General features: G+C 39.3%; 1 protein-coding gene across 5 annotated transcripts in view; it reads right to left on the bottom strand.

Moving 5' to 3' along the window:
* The window catches only part of Npas3 (neuronal PAS domain protein 3), an 890,187-nt gene that overhangs the window by 63,853 nt on the left and 801,102 nt on the right, over window positions 1-25,232 (bottom strand). For all 5 annotated transcript variants that reach the window (XM_070026490.1, XM_070026480.1, XM_070026491.1 and 2 more), the window contains one exon: window positions 7,194-7,306. In XM_070026490.1, the coding sequence (XP_069882591.1) occupies window positions 7,194-7,306 (113 nt within the window). The remainder of the gene's footprint in view (window positions 1-7,193; window positions 7,307-25,232) is intronic.

Raw genomic sequence — 25,232 nt, 5'->3', positions numbered from 1 at the left:
TTTTTGGCATCGGAAATTCTACTGCTGTACACCCAAGTGAATAGGAAAGAGGGACCAGGTGCTACTGAAAAGAGCACTCTCGACTATAATTTTAAAATGGTAGGCATAATAGTTCTAAAAAATATTTTTGTGAGAACTACGTCTTAGAAGATGATTCCTATTTGCAGGAGGGGGAACAAAATGTAAATCATCATTTAGAACTCCGCAATTTAAGAGCTGATCTGTTTTGTCCCAGGACTAGTATGTGTTAAACAGTATATGGACAAATGGGAGGTACAGGGAGGAGGAAGGGAAGGGATATTGTGACACAGATAGAATGTATTCAGGAAGATGTGCTAACTTGCTGTCTCAATAAGCACTAAAGATAGCATCATATTAAATGGAATTTTGTAACTTGAGATCAATGGATAAACTCTAAGGATTCAGAACCTACAGATGCTAATAAATTTATCATTATGAAAGAGGTTCCACAGATTTCATTAGATATCTTTTGTCAGTTGTGGGACTTGAACAGGCTGTCCCTGAACCTCTGTGCTCAAGGCTAGTGCTCTACCACTTGAGCCACAGCCACTTCTGTTTTTTGTTTATTATGTCAGTCGTGGGGCTTGAACTCTGGGCTTGGGTGCTGTCCTACCACTTGAGCCACAGTGGCACTTCTGGTATTCTAGTGGTTTATTGGTGATAGGAGTCTCATGGACTTTCCTGCCTGGGCTGGCTTTGAACTGAAATCCCCAGATCTCAGCCTCCTGAGTAGCTAGGATTACAGATGTGAGCAACTGGCACCCAGCCACTTCCAGTTTTGGAGTGGTTAATTGGAGACTTTTATGCCAGGCTAGCTTCAAACCATGATCCTCAGATCTTAGCCTCCTGAGTATCTAGGATTACAGAAGTGAGCACCTGGCCATCAAATCTTTTAAAGGGATTTTACATAAAGAAAATGACACAACAAAAGCTATGTACATATGACCATATAAGATGATGCTAAGCAAAATGAACCCCAAGAGAGGGACACAAGAAATTTTATCTTTGTTGTCGTTGTTTTTAATGTACTTATAACATACTATGTGATTTTTTTTGTTTCTTTTGTATGTTCTTCCTCCATGGTATAACCCTTGTTTTCACAGTATTTGATTCCGTTGCCCTGTGTCTTGTATATACATTTTTCTAATTTGGGGAAGGGAAGGGAAATAACAAAATGCTGAAACAAGGATACAGGTTGACCCACTGTAAAAATGAGATGTACAAGACACTATGTTGAAAATGAACTTTACAACTTGGGGGGTAGGGGGTGGGGGGGAGAGAGGAGTTGGGAAGGTGGAGAGGGAAGGGATGGTAGGGGAAAAACAAAGGGGGGGGTAAACAATGCTCAATAGGAAATGTACTCATGACCTTACTCGTATAACTGTAACTCCTCTGTACAGTATCTTTACAATAAAAATTTTAAAAAAGAGAAAAGAAAATAACACAAATCCCTGTTCAAGTTATGTGTATATCTTAATCCATGGAATGAATACAACATGACTTTGCCAAAGAAAATAAAAACAAGAAAAATTCTAATGTAAAACACATCTATGCGGAAGTGGCACTGTGGCTCAAGTGGTAGAGCGTTCACCTTGAGCTGAAGAGCTAAGGAACAGTACCCAGGCCCAGAGTTCAAGCCCCACGACTGACAAATAACAACAACAACAACAACAACAAACCCACAAAACACATCTATGCTTGTCCTTAGAGAAAAGAATTGTCTTTAGCTAATTCTCTCTTTAGTAAATTGTTCTTGTTATTTCCTCTATAGATATAGCGCTTCTTAAAAATGAAGTTTACCAGCAATCCTAATAAACCTATCAGCTATTTTATTTATGATTTTTTCATTTTCTAGGAAGGCCAGACAGGATTTCAGAAGTCATTTAATTCAGAGCTACAGGCAAATCCATTCTCAACTCATCTCATATGGGGAAACTTGTTTTTTTGTGTTTTTTTTTTATGAAGAATCCCAACTTACCCTTTGTCAAAGCAGGGGATTCTGGCATTTGCAGATTCCACTTCTGTGAGAATTCAGACATTCTCAGCATTGTACAGACCAGGACAGAGACTTTGTTTCTTTTTTGTTTCCCTGTCAAGGCTACTCTACTCTGCATTAGTGTCAGGACATTATAATCTGCTTCTAACTTCTCCAGAAATGACAGTGGTGTTGGTGTGCATTTAAGAGTAGATTAGAAACCTGAAAGTCTCCCTTTAAAGGATCCTATCCTCCAAAGACAGGCACTAAGGAGGCGACCCAATTAGTCTTCACTTCTATAATTTCCCTGATTACATATCTCCTTTTGCCTTTTTCCCCCTCCCAGTGTTATACCCACAGAGTTCCTCCAAATATAGACCAAATAAAGAAGGCAGATTATTGATGCCAGGCAATTTAAATGAGAGCTGTGGCATGCTGATATGTGACCAGCAATGATACCTAAATAACAAGGAAGTCCCTAAGGCGTAGAAAAGTGGCCAGACCAGATAACATGCTACTGTGAATTTCGAAGCAAATAAGGACTGAAAGAACTGAATGTCAGCTCCTACTTGGGAAACTTTATTAGACAGGAGGGCAACTTTCTTGAGGACTGGAGTGGCAAACTAAGCCACAATAATTTGTGTGGCATACCACACCCAATTTAGCACATTGAGACTGGCTTTTCTTTCACTAGCATTCCTGGTTAGAGAGTACTGGTTTGAGTTGCTGCAATGCTTGGGAGCAGTGGTTTGGATTTTGGAGCATATATGTGTAAATAATGAGATATTTTTTGAAGACAAGACACAGGTTTGAACATGAAATTCCTTTAAATTTCAGACAAACGTTGTACCTGTAGCTCGAATATAGTTTTATGTAGTATTTTCAGTTTTCCCGTGTTTTGAGATTGATCCATTAACTAAAGTCAGGTATAGACTTTAGCTTGCAGCCTTATGTCAGGGCTCAAAAGGTTCAGACTGGAGTAGTTTAAGTGTGTGAATGTGAGCATTTATAGAAGTCTCGGAGAGGAAGGTAAGTATCTTAGAAGGTAAGTATCTCAGAATTCTTAGGGACTTCAGGGTCACCAAGCCCTGATGTAGGGAGATAAGATGAGCCACACTGGGAAGATTTTACTTAGGCAATTTTTTTCCTTCAAAACACTTCAATCATCATATTTTGAGGTCTATTTCCTGCTGAGCCTTTTAAGCCTTTTTAAAAATATTTAAGAGTGAAGCAGAAGGTGTACGAGATCAAATCCTAGAGCTCAAGTGCTGGATTCAATTATGTCTCCTCATAACTGCTCAAGGACTGTATATCTGAGTGTGGTGGCTCAAGCTTGTAATCCTGGGGGTGGGGTGGGGAGTGGGGATAGAAGGATCACAGTTTGAGGCCAACCGGGGCAAAACAAAGTTAGCCTGATTCCATCTCAAACAATGTCTGGGCACAGTGGTACATGCCTGTTATCCCAGCCATGAGGGAGTCACAAGGCTGGGGCCAACTATGCCCATCCATCTTCTCCAGTGACATGGGGAGAGACAATAGAAGAATCACAGAGCTCAGAAAAGCCATACGTTGAGGCTGTAATTCAAAAATAATCAAGGCAAAAAGGGACTCGCTGAAGTGATAGAACACCTACTTTGCAAGCACAAGTTTGATTCCTAGTGTTGCCAGGGGAAAGAAAGCTGTATAAAGATGGAAAAGAATTTCCTCAGTTTTACTACCTGAAAATGGGTATAACAGCTAATTTCCCATAGGAAGTTTTATGTAATAGTACTTTATGGAGTAAAAAAAAGCATAAAGCTTTTTGGCACAGGGCCTACACAGAGGTAATGCTTACCAAGTGATGCTTTCATTACTATGATTACTCTCAGTGACAACTACAAAAGATATGGTGATGAAGCTCGTTAGAAAGGTTCATGTGCTGAGGTCACAGAAAAATAATGGAAAGAAATAGAGTGACCTGTGGTGAGAGAGGCTTTTTTGGATCTTTAGCTAAGGGGGAGAAAAGATACACACAATGGTAATAAATGAAGGGGAATACTGAGAGCAGAGAGAAATTATCATTGCTGTTTATTTTTATTTGTGCTTATTGTGTGGTGGTGGAGGTGATTACCAGTTTTATTAGAATGTTTATAAGCTGCTAGATTTACTTGCTGAGAAGGAACATAAACAGGGATTCGATTCAACTGTGTCATGTCATGCTGTCTCACCAGGTCTTCTACTAAATTCAGATAAGGCTTATTAATGAGGGAGGTTCCCGGAGAAGGAGAGAGAGGAGAGAGAAAAGGAGAAGGAGGTGGGAAGGGAGGGAGAGATGTGAGGTAAAGAGTAAGATGGAGAGGAAGAGAGGAAGAAATAAGAGGGAGGAGGAGAAACAGGTGGAGAGCAAGGAGGAAGAAGGGGTGGAGAGGAGAAGGAAGAGGAGGAAAAGCAGGAGGAGGAAGATCACCAGGATGGGGAGAGTGAGGGAAGGTTACAAAGAGGAGAGTAAGGAGGGTGAGGAGGAGGAAGAGATAAAAGAGAAGGAAGAGTCTGGATCCATTAAGCAATTCATCTTACTAAGGGACAATGGACAAATGTAGGTAGCATTTCTGAGAGGAACAGGGGCATTTGGATGGAGATTTTTATGGTGTCTTGAGAAAGACTTCCTGCCTGGGTGTGTGTATCACGGGAGAGTGTGTCTTTTACAGTACATTATTTGATGGGATTCAGGGCAGCTTCTAAATCTTTTTTCCTTGTTGAAGGTGGAAACGTTTGATACACTGTTTCTTGAACTGCCCTTTTCTAACAAGGCGTCTTGACTCCTAGATTCAAGTTGCTTCAAAAGCATTTTTCTTCCATTTGTTCTCATGGTGGCTCCGTTTACTGAGTGACCCCCGTGAGCCTCCTATCTAAGAGTCTCCAGCCCTGGCTAGGTGCAGGAGATGTGCAGCTAGACTCCCCAAGTTCCAGTTGAGCTTCTTCAATAGGCAAAGGCAGGTATGCTAATTAACTTTTCGTTTCTCTTTAGGATTGTGGAGAGGATATATACTTGGGTATTCAATGGCATGGCCATTGGATGTTTGCTGCTGTCCCTTCAGTTTTTATTACTCTCCCAAATCATCATGTTTAGTTATCTATTTTTTTTTGTTGTTGTCTACCTTCCCCCACTAGAATATAAGCACCATGAAAGTAGGTGCTTTTCCTTGTCAATGCTGGTGGCAGCTTAATACATCTTTGCTGAGTGAATGGATGTTCTATCTGGAGATATTCACACATCTAATTTCTGACCAAGTGGCAAAAACAGCTTTGGTGAGGTACTTCTATGGCAAATCAAAGATACTCATCTCTTGCTTACACCGAAATGTTATTTCTTCATATTATTTATTTGCTCATGCAGCCCAGTGATTTTTTGTTGTTGTTTTTGCAGATTAAAGGTTATGAAGAGCTTTGTAATCCTTAGTTTGTAATATGAAGGATTTTTTTCCTGCTTTCTAAAAAATTACCTGATAGCTATTTATTTATTTAGTGCTGATCGTGGAGGTCAAACTCAGGGCCTAGGTGCTGTCTCTTAGCTTTTTCTTTTCCCTCAAGGCTGGCATTCTACTTGAACCACAGCTCTACTTCTGTTTTTTTTTGTTTTGTTTTGTTTTGCTTTGCTTTGTTTTTTGGTGATTAACTGGAGATAACATCTCATGAACTTCCTTTCCTAGGCTGGCTTCAATCCTTGATCCTCAGATCTCAACATCCCTAGTAGCTAGAATTACAATCCTGAGCCACTGGCTGGTGTCCAGTACAGGTGTGAGCCATTGGAGCCCAGCTAGACTATTGTTTTTCCAAACTACATTTTACCTCTTTCACTTAGGATATGGCTTCTACCAAACAGTAAAAGTCCAGAAAAGGTGAAGAAAGAAAGCTGAGAGAACAGTAAGTGTTGGGAGGATATCTCATAGCCTTCTAACACTAAAATAATAAATCTCCACATGTAGTCTTTTAATGCGATTCCAAACTTGCTAATGTCATACTGTTAACAACTAATAAATGCACAGTGTTATGCAAGGCAGAGAAATACAAATGCACTCTGGTGTCTTTCCCCAATACAGTGCTTTATAACAAGTGACTAGAGGGTGATGCTACGGAAGGTAGAGGTTGCCTCCTCTTTGCGTCACACCCTGCTAAAGGTCAAGGTTGCTCTGCAGGTGCCTTTCAGACTGTAGGACAGCTCAGCTAAAGGTCGTCCTTGGAAGAGCCCTATTCCCATCTTCTTTCTTCTTTTAATTTTTTCTAAAGAATGAATGTCAAAGACAGTGCCCAACTCAGACTTTCTACAGTCGCTAGTCTCCTGATGACTTATATAAAGGTTTTAAGGCCCCTTGATAATGGCAACAGCTCAACAATGCGAGGGTCACCTTAAGAATTAAAGTCTAAGATTGGGAAAGATCTGCGCTGGCCACACAGATATCATATTCTGTTTCCATTGCCTTCCTACATACAATAAATGGTGACTGGCTAGTGTGTTGTAAAATTGATAAGAGTCAGGTTGCCAAAGGCATTTCATAAATTTCATAGCTTTTAATTTATGTTGCTATAGTAACTGGAATAAATATTGGAGGTTTTTGAGATTAGAAGATGTTTATATCCCTAACCTTAGGATGATAATATCAGATTACCACCAGATCTTATTTTCTGCTTCTGAGGGACATCTCATTGAGGGACATCTCATTGAGCATTCTGTATACACTTAAATTTTACTAAATGTTCAGTAATTGAAATTTCAGAGTTAAAGTTTTTAATAACCCAAGCTGATTTTCTTATCTACACGAACATATCTGATGATGACAATGCAATTCAATTGGGGAGTCTCTACAAAGGAGGTAAGAAGTAGTTCTAGAACATTTGCCTGGAGCTCATATTTGCTCACCATCTTCACCCAAGTCAGTTTCCTTCAGCTACTGAGTCATATGGTGTGTTATTAACCAGGGTTTCAAGGGAAGACTTGAGGAGGAGTGGCAGGGGGATTCAGTATACCTGAAATGTCTAAGTGAAGAGGAGGAGATAGAAAGATGTTTATATTGAGGCAAGAGGAGTAGCTGGGCAGACCTTATTGTGGATGAAGGTCACATGTCTTAATTATATGAACTCAAAGTAGCTGGAAACTCAATGCAAATTACCTAGTACTTACCTAACACCAGAATGTCTCCCCTCTCAGAGTCCAGCTTACCTTATATCCTGAAGATTTGATATGCACACCGCGTTTGGTCAGTGTAGATTTCATTCGGATGAAGAAGGAGCGCTCCAGGGTGTTGTCGGTAGTTAGCAAACTGGTTGACTCCACTGAGGAATACAAATATACATACACACATGACTTAGAGTGTACACAGCTCCCTTCCCCCACCAACCACTGCTCAGGTGCAATCCTTGAGCTCACTAAAAATAAATGACTGATGGGTGCTAAGAGCGCAGTAATCAATTTGCCTCATTTAGAAAATGTTTACTTTGCAGAAAATAAAAAAGAAAATTAATGTATCCAAAGTAACTCCTTTCTGGTTTTGGATGAGAGTTTTTCAAGTCTTTTAACTTGCTGCAACTTCCTAAGTAGAACCTCATAAGAATAAGTAATTGCAGTTCTTTTTTCTGTTTCTTTTTTTTTTTGAACCAGTACTAGGACTTGAACTCAGGATCTAGGCACTGTCACTTGGCTTTTTCCTGCAAGGCTGGTTGGTGCTCTAGCACTTGAGCCACAGCCCCATTTCCAGCTTTTTGGCACCTAATTGGAGATAAGCAACTCATGGACTTGTTTTCTAGCCTTGCTTTGAACCAACAGACATAGATCTCAGCCTCCTGTGTTGCTAGGATTATAGACATAAGCCACTGACACCTGTCTCTGCAACTCTTTTGGGACATGGTAGGCATTCATGGAGGAACTACATGGAAAAGGATATTGTACAATGATAGGACCAATCAAGGGACAGGCAGAAACTGGATGAGGGAAGACTTATTCTTTGTTCTCCTAACAGTCCTTTGAGTTGGAAGTTTCATTGTAAGGAACTAGAAGCATTAGATCTCCTTACATAACTCCAGATAGGAGAAGAATGGCATGTACAGACAGAAGGAAATGAAAAGTTCTCATAATATCAAATGTCATCTTTACCCACTCTTTCTCTTTCCACCTCTTCCCCCTCCCCTTCACCCTCCCCACCCCTCCCCCTCTGCCAGTACCAGGCCTTGGACTCAGTGCCTCACAGTATCACTTGCCTTGTGCTCTCCCATTTGAGCTAAACATCCAGCCTAGCTTTTTGTTGGCTATTTTTGAGATGGAAATCTCTTGGACTTTTGTGCTCAGGCTGGCATTGAACTTTGATCCTCCAGATCTCAGCCTCATGAATAGCAAGGATCATAGGTATGAGCCACTGGCACCTGCTTCAGTTTCCTTTTACTTCTTCAGTTGCCTTTTATTTCTTAACTTCTAATATGTGAAAATATGTTACTTCTCTTAAATAAGGTACTTTTTTTTTTTTTGTCGGTCGTGGGGCTTGAACTCTGGGCCTGGGCGCTGTCCCTCAGCTCTTCAGCTCAAGGCGAGCGCTCTACCACTTGAGCTACAGCGCCACTTCCAAATAAGGTACTTTTTATGTTTTCATACTTAGCAGCTTTTTTTTCTTCTTTCATTTTTCTTTTTGTCAGAATTAGAGCTTCAACTCAGGGCCTAGGAGCTATACCTTAGCCTTTTTGTTCAAGGCTGGTGCTCTACTACTTGAGTTGCAGCTCCACTTGTAGATTTTTGGTGGTTAATTGGAGATAAGAGTCTCATGGACTTTCCTGCCTAGGCTGGCTTTGAACCTCGATCCTCAGATCTCAGCCTTCTGAGTAGCTAGTATTACAGGTATAAGCCACCAAGACCAGGCATCAGAGTATTTTTTGATCTATGAATCTTACAGTGGTACTTTTAAATCTTAGTTGTCTAAGAACACCTTTGTGCAAACAAGCCAGAAATTCACATAAGTCTATTTTGTTTAAAACAAACTTCTATGTGTTTTATAAATTTAAATTTCTTTTCTACAAGTAAATTAATGATGGAGAAATAAGTCTATTAAATATTTTAATTTTATTCTTCTTAAATATTAAGGTTTTTCTTATTGGAAAGTAAAATATCCAACAATGAACAGGTTTTCTTTTCAGTGGCCCTCTACTAACACCAATTTTATCTGGAATAGAGATTAAAAAATGTGCATGAAATAAGGAGATTTCAGAGTTGAATATATGCGAATATAGCTATTAAAGATACATTACAACTTGTTAAACCAAGCTTTTATATTTTAAATTATAAAATACCACTTGTATTTTTTGAACAGCAAGTAGTCTCTAGTTTACATATGATACTTGATGCTCTGAAGAAACAAGAGAGCCATTGTATGGACAGGAACTGGCTATTGTTGTCTGGGCTTGTCCTGTATTACTCTTACCTGGGCAGGACTGTATATTCCTGCATTCATGACTTTTCTATTCTGGGGTGATAGAACAATGACAACTGTCCCTTTCTTATGTGTCTCTCTTAAGGTTTCCTCTCTTTTTTTTTGTTTCAGAGAGCATGGATCTGATGTCATTTTAAATGTACAGCTTTTTATCACTCGAGGGAGAAGCAGAGCCATGTTATATTTAGTACTTTCATTTCTTCTGATTAAATATGAATTACTATGAAATTTTTCTCATCATCTAACACGCCATAATACGCCAACAGCTTTTTAATACACTATATAAGCACAAACTTCTGCTCTAAGAGTTTAATTTGCCCCTCTAATCCAATCACATCAACCTTATTTCTCTTATCAGAGATTCCCATTTTGAATTAAATGAGCTCATTAGTTTTAATCAAAAGCAGAGAGATCAAAACTTAAACGTAAATGCTTTAGATCAGAACTGTCAGTCAGCCATGCAGTTCTATTTTACTAAAACACAAGATCAGAGACCCTTAGAACCAATTTTTTCTCGTAAGGGATGCCGAAAGCTTGAAGATGCTATATCCTTTTTTTTTTTCCTCCCAAGGACAGATTATACATTTAAGGTTAGACTTAATTTATAGCAGGTTTTTTTTTTCTCATCCTGGTGGAAATGGGAAAGTATGCCAGCCCACTGTTGTCCCTTTCACATTTATTGGCACTGGTCCTCAGAGACTTGAACTAACGTGAAGCCATCAAAATCCACACCACAAATGCAGGCTTAAAAATTCAGCTCTGTTCAGCAAGATTGTGTTTGCAATAGTGGAGGGAGGGAAAAATGGAACTTGCAAGAGAAATGGAATACATTTGAAGGCTGAGAGTCATGGATACTCTGGTGCAGTAAGGAAGTAATCCTCTTGCCATAGAAGGGAGGCTGATTCAGGCATCTGTAGCGATGTTACTGTCACCCATATGGGACCTGCACTGTAACACTTACAGTGGCCAAGAGACCACAGCATCGGCACCTCCAGCTGGGTGAAGACACAATTTTCTCATGGCTGTGGAGCCAGCTACCACATTACATCATACTCTAGCCCAGGCCAGAGAGAACACCTCAGCTCATGTTACACCAGTAATTGCCTAAACATGCCGGTCAGTGCTAATTACATAGGGACTACTCTGTAGGAGGAATGCTAAAGTCAGGTTTGCCCCCATTGAAGTAGGGATTTAAAGTCTAGATTGGTATTCAAACTTTAATTCAAGATCCATAGGGTACGAGGGACCCTTAAGACAAAGAACAGGCAATTTAGAAAACAACTAGATTTCTGATGATGATTTCGACTTTTCAGCACTTGTGGATTTCTAGTTCTGAGGATAGGACAGAACAGTGACCTGTCATGCTGTACTTTTCAAAGGGCCCCGTAACAGACTCATTCACAGCATGCATACCATAGCCATGTTTCCTATGGGCTAGCAAATACACTTGGTTTATCCCAACTGTGACAATAGTGTCGCTTATATGGAAAGATGTACTGTCTGCATGTGACAGGCAAAAGTAGACACCTCAGAAGAGTGGTGTTCTGACTGTCTTGGGTGAGAGGCAGGTTGGGATGAAGGCTGTACTGGGAAGAAGAAGGTGGTAAAGTCACGGTGGCTGACGGGACCATGTGTTGCCTTGAGTAATGGAAAGATGGAAAGGAGACAAGGTAGTAAGAAGGGTTTCTTTGGGATGCTTGCTGTCTAGAGACTGACACTGATTTATGCCTAAGAAGTATTTTAGGATGCTTTCTAGAAATGAAATACTTTTTTTGTCAACTCTTAAGGGGTAGCCATAACTGTCATAGGCTCTGATAAAACATTTGGGATTCATAGAAGTTCTGTCTGCTGCTTGAGACACTAGAAATATCTGTGGAAGGCTGACTTAAGTGGTCAAAACTCAGGTGTTCTCAGTTTTTGAATATGAATTATAGACTAGGACTGAAAAACAAGACATACTTCAATCAAACTGAAATTTAAAAAATATATACAGTAGTATTTCTTGCTGGTGAATCTCAACAGGCTTTAGCTCTGGTCCTAGGGCTTGAATTCAGGGCCTGGATACAGTCTCTTACCTTTTCACTAAAGGTTGGCACTCTGTCACTTGAGCCACAGTTCTACATCTGGCATCTTGTTGTTTAATTGGAGATAAGAGTCTCACAGACTTTCTGACCTGGGCTAGCTTCAAATCATGATCTTCAGATCTCAACTTTCTGAGTAAGAGTATAGATGTGAGCTACCAGCACCCTGATTAGGTTTTTGTTTATGGTAGCTCTAAATAACTTCCATTTTAAAAATGCCAGCTTTTGCATATTTTGTAAAATTTGCGCAACAGTTTATAGCAGAAGTGGTAATGGTTTTTTTTTGGGTCCGGTGGTGGGGCCTGAACTCTGGGCCTGGGCACTCTCCCTCAGCTCTTCAGCTCAAGGCTAGTGCTCTACCACTTGAGTTACAGCACCACTTCCGGGTTTTTTCTTTTTGCTTATGTGGTGCTGAGGAATCGAACCCAGGGCCTCAGGCATGCAAGGCAAGCGCTCTACCACTGAGCCACCTTCCCAGCCCCCAGTGGTAATGGTTTTTATGTTGAGAAATGCCACCATCATGAGTATTAGTAGACAGCTGTGCATAAGTCCACAGCCAGTGGTGTGGTTGTTGTGGTCTGGATCTTCACTTATGGGCAGGCAATAGTATAAAGTGGAAGGAAGAGACTGGTGAGAATCATCTAACTCTTATTGGGTTGAAACTAGGGCCCAGGCCCATTCTGAATATTATATTCTTTCCTTTTTCCTTCCCCCCTTTTCTTTTCCTTCCCTTTCACACTATTAATAGGGTGTGGATTCAGGTTCTCGTGTTCTTGGTTGGCTGTTTTTGCTCAAGACTGTTTCTCTACTACATGAGCCACAGCTCTACTTGTAGCTTTTTGCTGGTTAACTAGAGATAACCCCTGTTTTCACTGTATTTGATGTTGGTGACCTGCATCTTGAATATACATTTTTCTGATTTGGGAAGGGGGAAGAGAAATAACAAAATGCTGAAATAAGGATACAGGTTGACCCACTGTAACAATGAGATGTACAAGACAGTATGTTGAAAAAAAACTTTACAACTTGTAGGGGGGAGGAGTTGGGGAGGTAGGGAGGGAAGGGATGGTAGGGAAAAACAAAGGAGGAGGTAACAATACTCCACAAGAAATGTACTCATTACCTTACTCATGTAACTGTAACCCCTCTGTGCAGTATCTTTACAAAATATTATGCATATATACATACATATATATATATATGCATATATATATATATATATATATGAAAAAAAGAGTCTCTTGCATTTATCTGTTTGGGCTACCTTTGGATTGCAATCCTCAGATATCAGCCTCAGATATCATATATCAGTAGCTAGGATTACAGGCCTGAGTCACTGGTGCCTGGCTGAATACTTTCAATATTTATTCTAAAGTTTCTCCTAGTACATGAGCCCATGAGGCAAACCCTAAGGACGTTAGAATTCAAATATTTTCAGTGCAATTCTAGCATCAGAAACCTTCATCTGTCACCAAATACTTACAGGTAAAGGAAGAAATAGCAAAAACTAAGATTGTGTGTGTGTGTGTGTGTGTGTGTGTGTGTGTGTGTGTGTGTGTGTGTGTGTGTGTGTGCGCGCGCACGCATGTGTACTCTTCCTGGGGCTTGTTCCTGAGCTTTTAAGTTCAAGACTAACAGTTTACTACTTGAACCTCTGCTCCACTTCTCCTTTTGATGGTTAACTGGAGATAAAGAGTCTCACAAACTTTCCTGTCTGGGCTGGCTTCAAACCATGATCCTTACTTAGATCTCAAGTCTTCTGAGCAGTTAGTATAACTGGCTTGAGCCACCTATACCTGACAAAAAACTAAGTTTTAAGATGTGTAGTGAGATATTTTTCTTTTAAAAGGAGAAGTTTTATTAAGCATATAAGAAATTAAGTAAAATATACTCATCCGTCACTATCTGTGGGTGATCTTCAGATGCAGAAGTCCCTTATATATAATGATTTATTATTTGCATATAACCAGTGTATATTTACCCCTAAAGCTTTCAGGAGTGGGGATCCTTTGTTGTTTTTTTTTCCTGCCAAGGGCCTTTTGGCTATTTATAGTATCATTCCTGAGCCATGCAAAATTATCAATATAAGCAACTATCTGCCGGCAGCTGACAAGAAGCATTGGAGAAGCATTTCATGCCTATCTGTGTACCAAATGCTTTGGGCTAGATATACCTTACCCCTGATAGATTATTTAGAATTAAAATATACAGGAAATGCTAAATAAATAGTTCTTATATGGCATTGCTTAGCGAATAACAACAAACATACGTCTGTACACATGCAGATGCAATTTCTTTTGGATATTTTTTTTTATCAGCTGTTGGTTGATCCTGTGCTTATGGAAGACTAACAATATACTTTTGTTCCCATTTCATTGCTTAAACAAATCTATTCAATATTTTTTTCAGATACAGGACAAACCAAAATGAAAATATGCAAAAGATATGAGAGATGTTTCATTTTGCAGTTATCCTATGAAAGCCAAATTGTTTCATTGGCATAGGATGTGAGCTTTGTTAGAAAGTGATATATATTTGAACTTTAGGATGTGGAAATGTACAGAGAAACTGGTACTTTTTTATTGTAAAGATGTACAGAAAGGTTACAGTTACATATGTAAGGAAATAAGTTCCTTTTCTTACAAAAGTCTCCCTTTCAAGTAGCAGAGGGACTACTAGGGAAAGATAAAATGGGAGAGGGGATAAGAGAAGAGAATTGGGATGGTGGGTAGGACCTAAGTTCAATCTATGCATTTGTGGAAAGGTTATAGGACAATACACTAATACGGAGCAGGAGAGTACACTTCTGTACCCAGTTGGAATTGGGAATCCTTTATCAGGAGACTTGCTTCATCAACTGAACTATAAACAAAGGTAACATGTAATCTCTAGGTGGAATTCTCATGAGTCAATCATGATGTGCTGCTTCCTTTTCTCTTCTCTCTGCCATGAAGACTTTTTTGTCTTGGGGCTTGAATTCAGGGCCTGGTACTGTCCCTTTTGTATTCAAGAAGTCTGGCACTCTTCCACTTGAACCACAGCTTCTCTTTCAGCTTTTTGGTGGTTAATTGGAAGTAAGAGTCTCATAGACTTTCCCAACGGGGCTGGCTTTGTACTGAGATCCTTAGAGCTCAGCCTTCTGAGTAGCTAGGGTTACAGGTGTGAGAAATACCTGTATTTCCAAGTGCTCATTAAAAAAAAAAAGGGTAATTTTTTAAAAGGTGCTTAAGATGGTCATATACAGTAAGATTGTGAGATCTCAAAAGACAGGAATGATGCCTTATCCTTTTTTTGTATCTCTTTCTTGTTCTTCTCAGCCTCTTTCCTCCTCGGATGCCCAAATATTTTAGGTAAGCAGACATCGTATAATGTCTGTGGAACGGATGTGGCTTTCAGGTGCTTTCCCACCTCCTCAGGGATTCTTCACATTACTCTGCCACTGTCCCACACTAAACAGTATCTTGTCCCAAGAAGCTCTTTTTTTCTGAAGGAAAAAGCATCATGCCCTGTCCTTTTATTCATCTCTAAGGAAGTGTTTTCTACAAAGTGTTTGAGAGTCCCAGGCCAGTGGGTTTGGTAGTTAAAAAGGGATTGGCATAGTTTCCTCAGGAATTAGCACATACTTTGTCTTCTGTCTATTGAGTGTTGGCTTTAATCCCATCGGCCTGTCTCCACCACATCAGGGTAACTCTGAAGGGGGTGATGGACCTTGGGATTCCAGAGTTGGGACCCGCTTTCCCCAGGTGGTAGACAGTGACTTCTCTTTCTGTGGTCACTAGTTATCCTGCCCTCTACAGGCAGCATAGATGTACCACTTATACTCTGCCTCAGCAGTCAGTTTGACAACTTGTGGGACGAATCAGCCCAAACAGCCCGATGGGATGTATTTAAATCTCATTAGGACCCATTCCAGCTCTCATTCAGTTGTGAGTCTTCAGCTTTGTTTAGCAACTTGTGAATCATTAGCTGGAACTCTAGAGCAGAGCTGTGAAAATAATTGTGCTTCAATAATGAGGTAACAAACTCCTTTCAAAATACCCTTAAAAATAATCCATCAAAAAAGAAAAAAGGGGTAAAAATAATAATCGTCTGCTAGCCCATGCCACCTGTCAGGATAAACTTGCTGGTCCTGTGTGGCCTGTCTTAGCAGAGAATCCAATGCATGGGGCTGCCTTTTAGGTTTCCTATGCCCAGCAGGGGTTGCTCCTGGTGAGCCTGTCCCTGGAGAAAGGGAGGGTGAGGAGTGTTCAGAGGATGCCTGCTGTTCTGCAGTTGGTGTTTGGATGATACCACTCTAGGGAAATCTACACGGTGTCAGAGTCAAGCTGATACCAGTGGGTGTTTCTAGACACAACGACTAAGCAACTGGGAAGTTCAAGGGGGAAGAAACTGAGACTCGTAAAGATCGCCTTGGAGAGTACCTGCTATCCAATCTGACCCATTCCGCAGCAGGCGATGCACGCCCAACACGGTGTCATAGGAATACTGCAAGGGAGTGTTTTAAATCTTATTGGAAACTTCCTATAAATGTCGCCACTTCAGGGATCTATTCTGAAGGAAAAAAAATATAGTGTGTTCTCTTGGGATGCAGCATGGATTCCATTACTGATACTGCATACAGGATCAACTATAGCAATACTTTTATCACAACTATAAAGTGGTTACGAGCCAGATCTCCATATAAAAAATATTCAGTAACATTGCAGGCTTCCTTCTCTCCCTCTTCTGTTTCATGCTTTTATTTCTTTCCTTTTTCTTTTCTTTCTTCCCCCTTTTTCTATGACAAACACGATGTCAGACAAAGGGCATTGGCCTTAGTCTTTGTAGTACAATACAAAATAATACATAAACACCTTTGTGAAGGCAGCTCAAAACCCCATGTTTTCTATTAAAAAGTCATGTTCAATCTTCACTGTTGATGGAACCGAATAGCTAACACAGAGAACACTGTATATCAGAAAGGTCAATAGTTATTATGAGCTACAAATATATTTTTTTCCATCCTTCAGGCTGTTTAGCGCGTATCACAGCATGAGCAGCTGTCTCCTTTAATGCTTTTAAAATTAGAATCCCAAAGAAGAAGAAAAAATTATGGTGGCAGTGATTGCTCTTTGCTTTTGTAAGTTTACTTTAAGATACTATTTTATATACATGAATCTTTCACGCAGCCTATCCATGGGGCCATAACTCATTGCCAGTATCCAGTTGAACTGCCATGTTTATTTTCTTAGCATTCTAGCCAAGTCCCCCATCTCAGCACAGATATTGTCTCATAATATATGTATACACATATGTATATGCATATATTCTTTTTTCGGTGTATATGTGTACATGCACATGTGTGTTTGTGTATGTGCGTGAGCATGTGAGCGTGAGCCAGTTCCGAGACTTGAACTTAGGGCATTGCACTCTTGCTTGGCTGTTCTGCTCAAGGTTGGTGCTGTACTGCTTGATCTGTACCTCAACTTCTGACTTTTTGTTGGTTAATTCTCTCTATATGCAGGCAGGACTGAATGGAGCAGGACACTCAGCAGGTGCGCCTCAAGAGGAGAGAGTTTTCAATGAGGGTAAAGAGAAGAATTGGGGCTGGTAGGATGGTGGCCTAATAAGCAATGCTACATAAAATACACCCCAGTGATTTAAACTTCAGATAATGAATGTTTTAGTTTGATCCAAATATTAGATATATGTTTTAATTGTGTGTGCATGTGTGTTGGTATTTGGCCTTGAACTAAGGGCTTCATACTCTCACTTGGCTTTTTTGATTATGTCTGGTACTCTTGAGGCACACCTCTACTTCTGATTTTTGTTTGTTTGTTTGTTTTATTGGAGATAAGAGTCTCATGGATTTTCCTGCCCAGGATGGCTTCAAATTTAGATCCTCAGATCTCAGCCTCCTTGAGTACCTAATTTTGAATCCTGATTCTCTGTATGGCAAATCTTCCTAGAAGGATAAGGGTTTCATGTGGCACAGAGGAACAGTTTTGCAAGATGACAGCTATTTGAGCAGTAGGGATGATGAGTGGAGGGATTGAGGTGGTTGACCTGGGATAATCTGTGTGATGGGGTAAATGTTGATTGCCTAGAGCTCTGTCACTAGAGAGAATTAAAGAAATAAGACATAGCTGAGATTTCAAGTAAAATTTGGTAGGGGTTGCTGGGTTTTTTTTTTTCATATTTTCCGTTAAGTACAGGGTCTGGCAGGATGGCCAACTTTTATTTTTCTTTGTGCATAATCTGGAAATATGAGTTAGTATGGGTTGGCACATCTCCACATCTGAGTCAGTATTTTCTGCTAATTTATTTTTTTCCTATAGAAGGAATGTGAATGGCTAAAATTTGTTGGTATTTTTATGGCTATATTCCAGCACATCTTGAGATAGCTATTTTTCAGATGTTTTTAGTTAGAAATACCATATTAAATCCATCATCAATAAAAAGAATGGAAGGTTATTCATTAGAGAATATTCTTAGTAACATTATTTATACTTTGTAATAATTCCGAGAAGCCAGTAATGGGAGATAACCCAATAATTATCTTTATCTGTTATTTTGCTAATGAATATCTATTTTTGACATCTTTAATTAAGCAAATTTTCCTTTGTCTCATGATCCCAATAAGTTTCAATGACCATTGTTTTGTCCTAATACCTAAACAAAATCTTCTGATCTTTTGCAAGAAGTCACTCTGCTTTGCTTTGAGGAAGACAGGGTTAAATCATCATTATCTTTGTCAACTAATGCATATGAAGGAAGCATTTCCATATCTGAACTCCATGTCTCCAGCAAGGCTATGAATAATCTCCCCAAGTGGTGAGGATAGAAAAGCAGTCATTTTTTTAATGAGTCTATTTACATAGCTTGCAGTTAGACTTGTCTCCTTTTTACTACTACTACTACTACTACTAGTACTACTACTACTACTACTACTAATAATAATAATAAGAAGAAGAAGTTAAAAGTTCTGGGCACTGGTAGTTCATGCCTGTAATCCTAGCTACTTAAAAGGCTGAGATCTGAGGATCAAAGTCAGAAAAGTTTCTTATCTCCAATTAATGAGAAAAAAAGCAGGAAGTAGAGATGTAGCTCAAGTGGTAGAGTATAAGCCTTGAGGGGAAAAGAAAACAGCTAAGGGACATCACCCAGTTCTGGATTCAAGCCCCAGTACTGACAAACATACTCTCTCTCTCTCTCTCTCTCTCTCTCTCTCTCTCTCTCTCTCTCTCTCTCTCTCTCTCTCTCTCTCTCTCTTACACACACACACACACACACACACAGAGGGGAAAATGGGGTAAAAATAACTTTTTAAGAATTCCTTGGAACAAATAAAGTTTGTTGATATGAATTTTCACTGTTTTTTAGGCGTGGTGATCCATTGTTTATAATTCTTAATGACACACTTGATATTTTCCTTTTTTTCTCCTTTTTGAACCACCAATTCTTTGGCATTATATCAGATGCCTTCTGGGTGGGTCTGAACTGTGTGCTATGATGTCCAATGACTATTTTTTCACATAGACACCACACATTTCTTGCAGCCTGGGAGATGAATGTCCCCAGTGCGTTTTTCATCATTGTTCTGTGGTTAATCCCCTCAACTGCAGGGGCTCCAGGTATTTATGGCTGGGTCTTCAATTATTTGACCTTACTTGTGAATGAATCCATCTGTAACAGTAGGCTGTCCTTTGCCCATTTTCTCCATTTCATGATTGCATTTATCCCTAACAAACTCCATTTGCATGTTATTAGTAAAGTTCTTAGCATTTCTTTTTAATAGCTAGAGAAGCTGTATTTGAAAAATGACATAAAGCTTTGGATCATCTACAAGGAGAAAACAACCCTGTTGAGATGCTTATCCACATCAAATCAAAATCACCCTCCATTCTTTAGTTAACTCCATAATTTCAGTTATAAGCCAACTCAAACAAACCTAAAGAAATTCCACTGAAATAGTCAATAATTTACCCATAAAATAGTTGAAATTGAGGGTGCTTTTCTTCTATACAGGGGCTTTAAAATATTTTTAAATAATTATACAAATAATGATTAGTAATGTTAATTATTTGCACATGAGATAATGTTGCTTTTATTCTTCTCTTGGTACATCATGTCTGTGATTTGTTTATTGGTATTAAAATGCATGCTGAAATTGTTATTGTCTTTAGTGAAAATCTAGGATTCTTGGCAATCTAGCTCTAATCTAAAGCTGAAGTTAAAATATGTAAATATGTTGGTGCTAAAGGCCTAGGTAGGTCAAGCTTTGTCTTCACCATCAAAGTTTCTATTGTTGTTGTTGACACTCATGACCAATATTTACAACCTTTCTTTCAAAGTTGAATGCTTCTCTCTGGCCAGGAAATGAAGGGGAAACAGATAGCCTCAAAGAGGATAAATAAAGAAGGAATTTTGGATGTGAAGGGTAAACAAAGGAGGAGGCTGCAATGCTTGGTAAGAAATGCACGCATTATCCTGCCCATGTAATTGTAACTCCTCTGTACAGTATGTTCACAAATAAAATTAAATTAAATTAAAAAAAAGAAGGAATTTTGTCTTCATCAAAGATTTTCTTTATTTTAAAAAGAAATATTCTCTCTGAAACAATTTAACATTCAACATTTTAGATTCACTCACGTCTAAAAATTAGTAATAAAAATCCCAGATATCTTGATAGTTATTTTCTCCTCTCTTTATGACTTGTTGAGGAAGCAAGTATTTAGATACATGAAGAATATGTAATCTTGGTAAGACAATATTCTGGGGAGTTTCCATATTTATATATTTTTTTCTCCATTGTTTTTTTTCACTACCCAGAGCCCAGGCTGTTATTTTTTTTCCTGAAGTCTGAAGATCACCCCATGGATTAACAAATGATTGAGGATTCTCTCTTAAAAGACTCTTTAAAAAACTGTCAGAATCGGCCTGAGACAAAGATTTATTATGAACTATTTAAAGGGCTTAATATATGTATCCCCAATGAGCCCTTGGAGCAAACTAAAAAGGAAAAGTGGAATTCTCAAAGAATAGGGAAAATTCTCTAATGCCCTACTTTCTTCACACCATGATTACTGTTTACTCAAAGGAGAAAATGCCTAGCCTGTCACACAAAGTCTTCAGAAGCCACAGTCCTGCTGATGTACAGTAAAAACAAAACAATGAAGACCGACAGTAATGTGTAGCTGTAATTTACTTCCTAACCTGTTCACTAACACACTAATGTGGCTACATCTTGTAGCAGAAGCTGATCCCTGACCCACACAGCAATCAAACAACTACCCAAGTGTTGGCTGTCACACTAACTGGTACCATCACCTTAATTATACATTTCTGGATAACAAACCTTCCCTTAATGAGCAACTTTTCTTATGTGTGTTCCAACTCCTCCTTTCTGTCCTTGAAAAGCGCTGCCCATTGCAGTTCACTGCCATTGAAATTTGTGAAGCATATTCATAAGCAATATTCATAACAGGTAATAAATACTATCTGTTTGCTTTATGAGAATACTAAGATATAATGAAAATTAGATGCTTACAATCCTGGAAGGGTCTAAAGAATAACCCAATACCAAAGAGAAAGTTTTGGGTGAACTTAGAACTAAACTATTCTCTCTTCAGATTATTATTAATTATTTTTATTGGGATTGTCTTTTGGGGAATTTATATTTGAAAATAAGATTCCCTCCCCCATTGATTGATATTTCTGTCCTAGCTTTTCTTCTTCTGGAATGGGATCTCTTCATTTTCTGGTCATTCTAATACCTCCACATTTCATTTTGGTCTGAAGCTAATGCCCTGGCAGATAGGAGGATGGTACAGGGAAGTTTTAGCAGCACCTTGAGAGGCACCTATGACCTTCTATGGACACAAACTGAGGACACTGTAAAAACTGCCATGGACAAAGAACATGTCAGGACATGTTCCAGGACATCATGAATTCAATGCTCATTTGAGTCTAGCATCATAAAGGCAGTAGTATGTATTCTGATATATGAAAGAGGAGAAAGGACTTGGAAGCCTGATTTGTTGGTTCACCTTTTTTTTTATTTCAGTTTCTTTAAGGCCTTTCTCTTGACATAGATGAATATCTTTTTCTCGTCCAAAGAGATGTTGATGTTTGGTAAAACTGGACTAGTGGTGCTACTGGGCAGAAAGATGACCACAGATATGGAGAGCTGTGGCATGGAGGTCAGATAGATAGCATGGAGTTAGGAAGCTTGAGTTTGGACCAGGCCAGGTCAACAGTGATATCTCTTTGTTATTCATTCCTTTCTCCTTTTGAAAGGTGCAACATTAACTGAGTTACCTGTCTTCTGGAAATTGTTGGAATAATCAAGTATATTCACATGAAAAAGGATGTTTGATATATGTAATTTACATTTGAAAAACATACATTATTGTGTGTTTAAGGTACTCAGCACCAAATGTGCATCAATTAATATCAGAAATGTCTTAGATACATTGCTTATTTCAAAACTCACAGGTATATTAACAAACTACCATGATCAACAGGACTTGGGTAAAAGATACCTAGGATGAAAAATTTCAGAAATGGATAGGCCTTGAAACTGTTACAAGGTGGTAGGAGAATTTTATGGTGATTAGTTTCACCAGAATATGCTACATAATAAATCTGAACAACAAAAATGCAAATGTAGAAAAAGAAGGTAGAGAATTAAACAGAATAAAACTGAGGAAGAAGATAGATGCAGAGCCAGATGGACACCACCCAGTGGCTCACACCTGTAATTGTAGCTATTCACAAGGCTGAGATCTCAGGGTCATGGTTCAAAACCAGCCTGAAGAGAAAAGTTTGTGAGACTCTTATCTTTAACCACCAAAAAGCCAAAAGTAGAGGTATAGCTCAAGTGGTACAGCACCAACCTTGAGCAGAATACCCAAGCAAGAACTCAAAGTCTTGAGTTCAAGCTCGAGGACCAGTGCAAAAGAAAGGGAAAAAAAGGAAGGAAGGAAGGAAGGAAGGAAGGAAGGAAGGAAGGAAGGAAGGAAGGAAGGAAGGAAGGAAGGAAGGCAGGCAGCAGGAAGACAACAGATAGAAATGTGTGTGTGTGTGTGTGTGTGTGTGTGTGTGTGTGTGTGTGCTTGTGTGCGCTTGTGTGGGCTTGTGTGGGCTTGTGTGGGCTTGTGTGCTCGTACTAGGCTTGAACTCAGGGCCTGGATGTAGTCCCTTAGCTTTTTCACTCAAAGCTGGCACTATGTCACTTGAGCCACAGCTCCACTTCTGGCTTTTTTGTGGTTAATTGAAGATAAGAGTCTCACAGACTTTCCTGCCCAAGCTGGCTTAGAGCTATGATTCTCATATCTCAGCCTCCTGAGAAGGAATGGCTCATAGGTATGAGCCATCAATGCCCAGCAGGTATAGGAAAGATATAAGGGAAGACTAAAAACAAACACAAAGGATTAAGAGAAATGAGAAAAAAATATACAAAACTTATGCAGTTGAAGTGACAATAATAATAGACCAAACAAGAACATAGGGTGCATTCAAGAAATAATGGGAGAAGAAATATGAGTAGAAGTAATAACAATGTTATTCTTAGAACTACACTATAGGTTTGCCTTGGTATGCCCACTGCTACTCCTGGTTTGCATGCACCGAACACTTATGATTTCCCAAGGCATAGAAAACAGAAAACACATGAATTAACATAACCATTACAAAAGCAGGTATTTCTAGAATTGGCAACCACACACATTTAAGCCTAAGTGCAAGGTGATGGGCTAGATTTTCTCAGTAACCATTCTGTTTTGTATATACCAGCTTTGAGGGACAAGAGATTAGGAGGGATGCCAGGTGATAACATACACATTTTATTTAGTCATCCCAACATTCTTTGAGATAAACACTTTATTTTTCTCCCATATTTTCTCCCATGCACTTTAAAGGAGCCACTATTGTTAGATATCATGTTGTACATGGAGTCAAATGTATTTGCTCTAATTTCTTTAGAAATCTTTAACTTTCTGTGTCTCTACTGCAGTGTATTTCATAGTCATGGACTATAGAAAGAAACCAACAAAGATGTTGTCAAAAGATGGGAGAGATTTAAGAGTGATTTGAATTTTAACTTATTTCCTGGACGTTATAAAATATGGGTTCATTATTTTATAATAATATCTGCTTTCACATGTTTCTGCTTGTGTTCAGAACTTCCCTGTCTTGCTCAGAGCTTCCCTGAAGTGTTGTTTAGTCTGTGCTGAGTTCAGATTTCAGGGGAAAGCTGATGTTGAATATCAATAATTAATTGCATAACTTGAGTCACTGTATAAGTAACCTCTAAGAGTCTTTCCTACTTTTTGTTGCTGACAATTTGCCCTTTGTGATTTTTTTTGGAGGGGGTACCACAATTAGAAAGACTGCTTACATTGTTGGACAATCCTATGTTTGTGAAACCATACAATGGCTTTCAGACAGGTAAAGGTTTCTCCGGAAAACCTCTTCTAATAACATCTGCTCACTTCTCTTTCTTCAGTGCACTTCACAAATGTTGTCATTTTATGAGCTAACTCTTCCCAGAAGCCTGCTTTTTTTTTTTTTGTCGGTCATGGGTCTTGAACTCTGTGCCTGGCGCAGTCCCACAGTGCTTCGGCCTCAAAGCTAGCGCTCTACCACTTGAGCCACAGCACCACTTCCAGTTTTCTGGTGGTTAATTGGAAATGAGTCTCACAGACTTTTCTGCCTGGGCTGGCTTTGAACTGTGATCCTCAGATCTCAGCCTCCTGAGTAGCTAGGATTACAGAAAATCCTGCTTTAAAAAAAAAACAACTTTGAAGTCATAGTTCCTCCTTTAATCATTTTATGGCACATTTAAATATTAACAGAACACTTTTTAAAAGGATGAGTTGATATCCTATAAGCAATATATGTGTATAAGAAAGTATGAGGGCTAAGGATGTTTCCTAGCTTAGAGAAGATGAGACATTTCCCAGCAGAGAATAGCTGTAAGAAACAATAACATTAATAAGGAAAAGGGAAAGAAGGGGCGGCTGGACCAGAGAAAAACCCCTCAAAAAAGACTACAGTTCCACTTAGATGATTTACCTTGACTAGGAAGATCATAGAGACAAACGACAGAGGTTACCAGAGGCTCTGAGAAGGAAAAGAGGAAAGTTCTGTTTTTTTGGTTACTGAATTTCAGTTGAGGATGGTGAGAACCTTCTAGAGATGGATGGTGGTGGTGGTTGTACAACATAAATAAACTCAGTGCTGTTGAACTATGCATTTGAAAATGGCCAGAAATGGGCTGTGAATGTGGCTTAATGGTAGTGTTTTCCTAGCATGCATGAAGCCCTGCGTGCTATTCCTCAGTACCACAAAAACAGAAAAGCCAGAAGTGGCACTGTGGCTCAAGTGGGAGAGTGCTAGCCTGGAGAAAAAGTAGCTCAGGGACAGTGCTCAGGCCCTGAGTTCAAGCCCCAGGACTGACAAAAAAAAGAAAGAAAATGGCCAGAATCTTTGTGTGTATGTGCACATGTGCACATGAGCCACTACTAAGACTTGAACTTGAGACCTGAGTGCTGTCCTTGAGCTTTTTTGCTCAGGACTAGTACTCTACCACTTGAAACACAGCTCCAAGTCCAAAGGTCTGCCTTTGAATCTTGATTCTCAGATCTCAGCCTCCTGAGTAGCTAGGCACTCCTGAGTAGTGAGCTCTTGGCATCCAGGCCAGAATCCAACTTTAATTATGTGTGT

The sequence above is a fragment of the Dipodomys merriami genome, unplaced genomic scaffold, assembly GCF_024711535.1.
Source record: "Dipodomys merriami isolate MVZ:Mamm:240054 unplaced genomic scaffold, mDipMer1.0.p SCAF_1, whole genome shotgun sequence".
NCBI lineage: Eukaryota > Metazoa > Chordata > Mammalia > Rodentia > Heteromyidae > Dipodomys > Dipodomys merriami.
The sequence above is the reverse complement of the archived record's forward strand: the minus strand, read 5'-3'. Positions and strand labels throughout refer to the sequence as shown.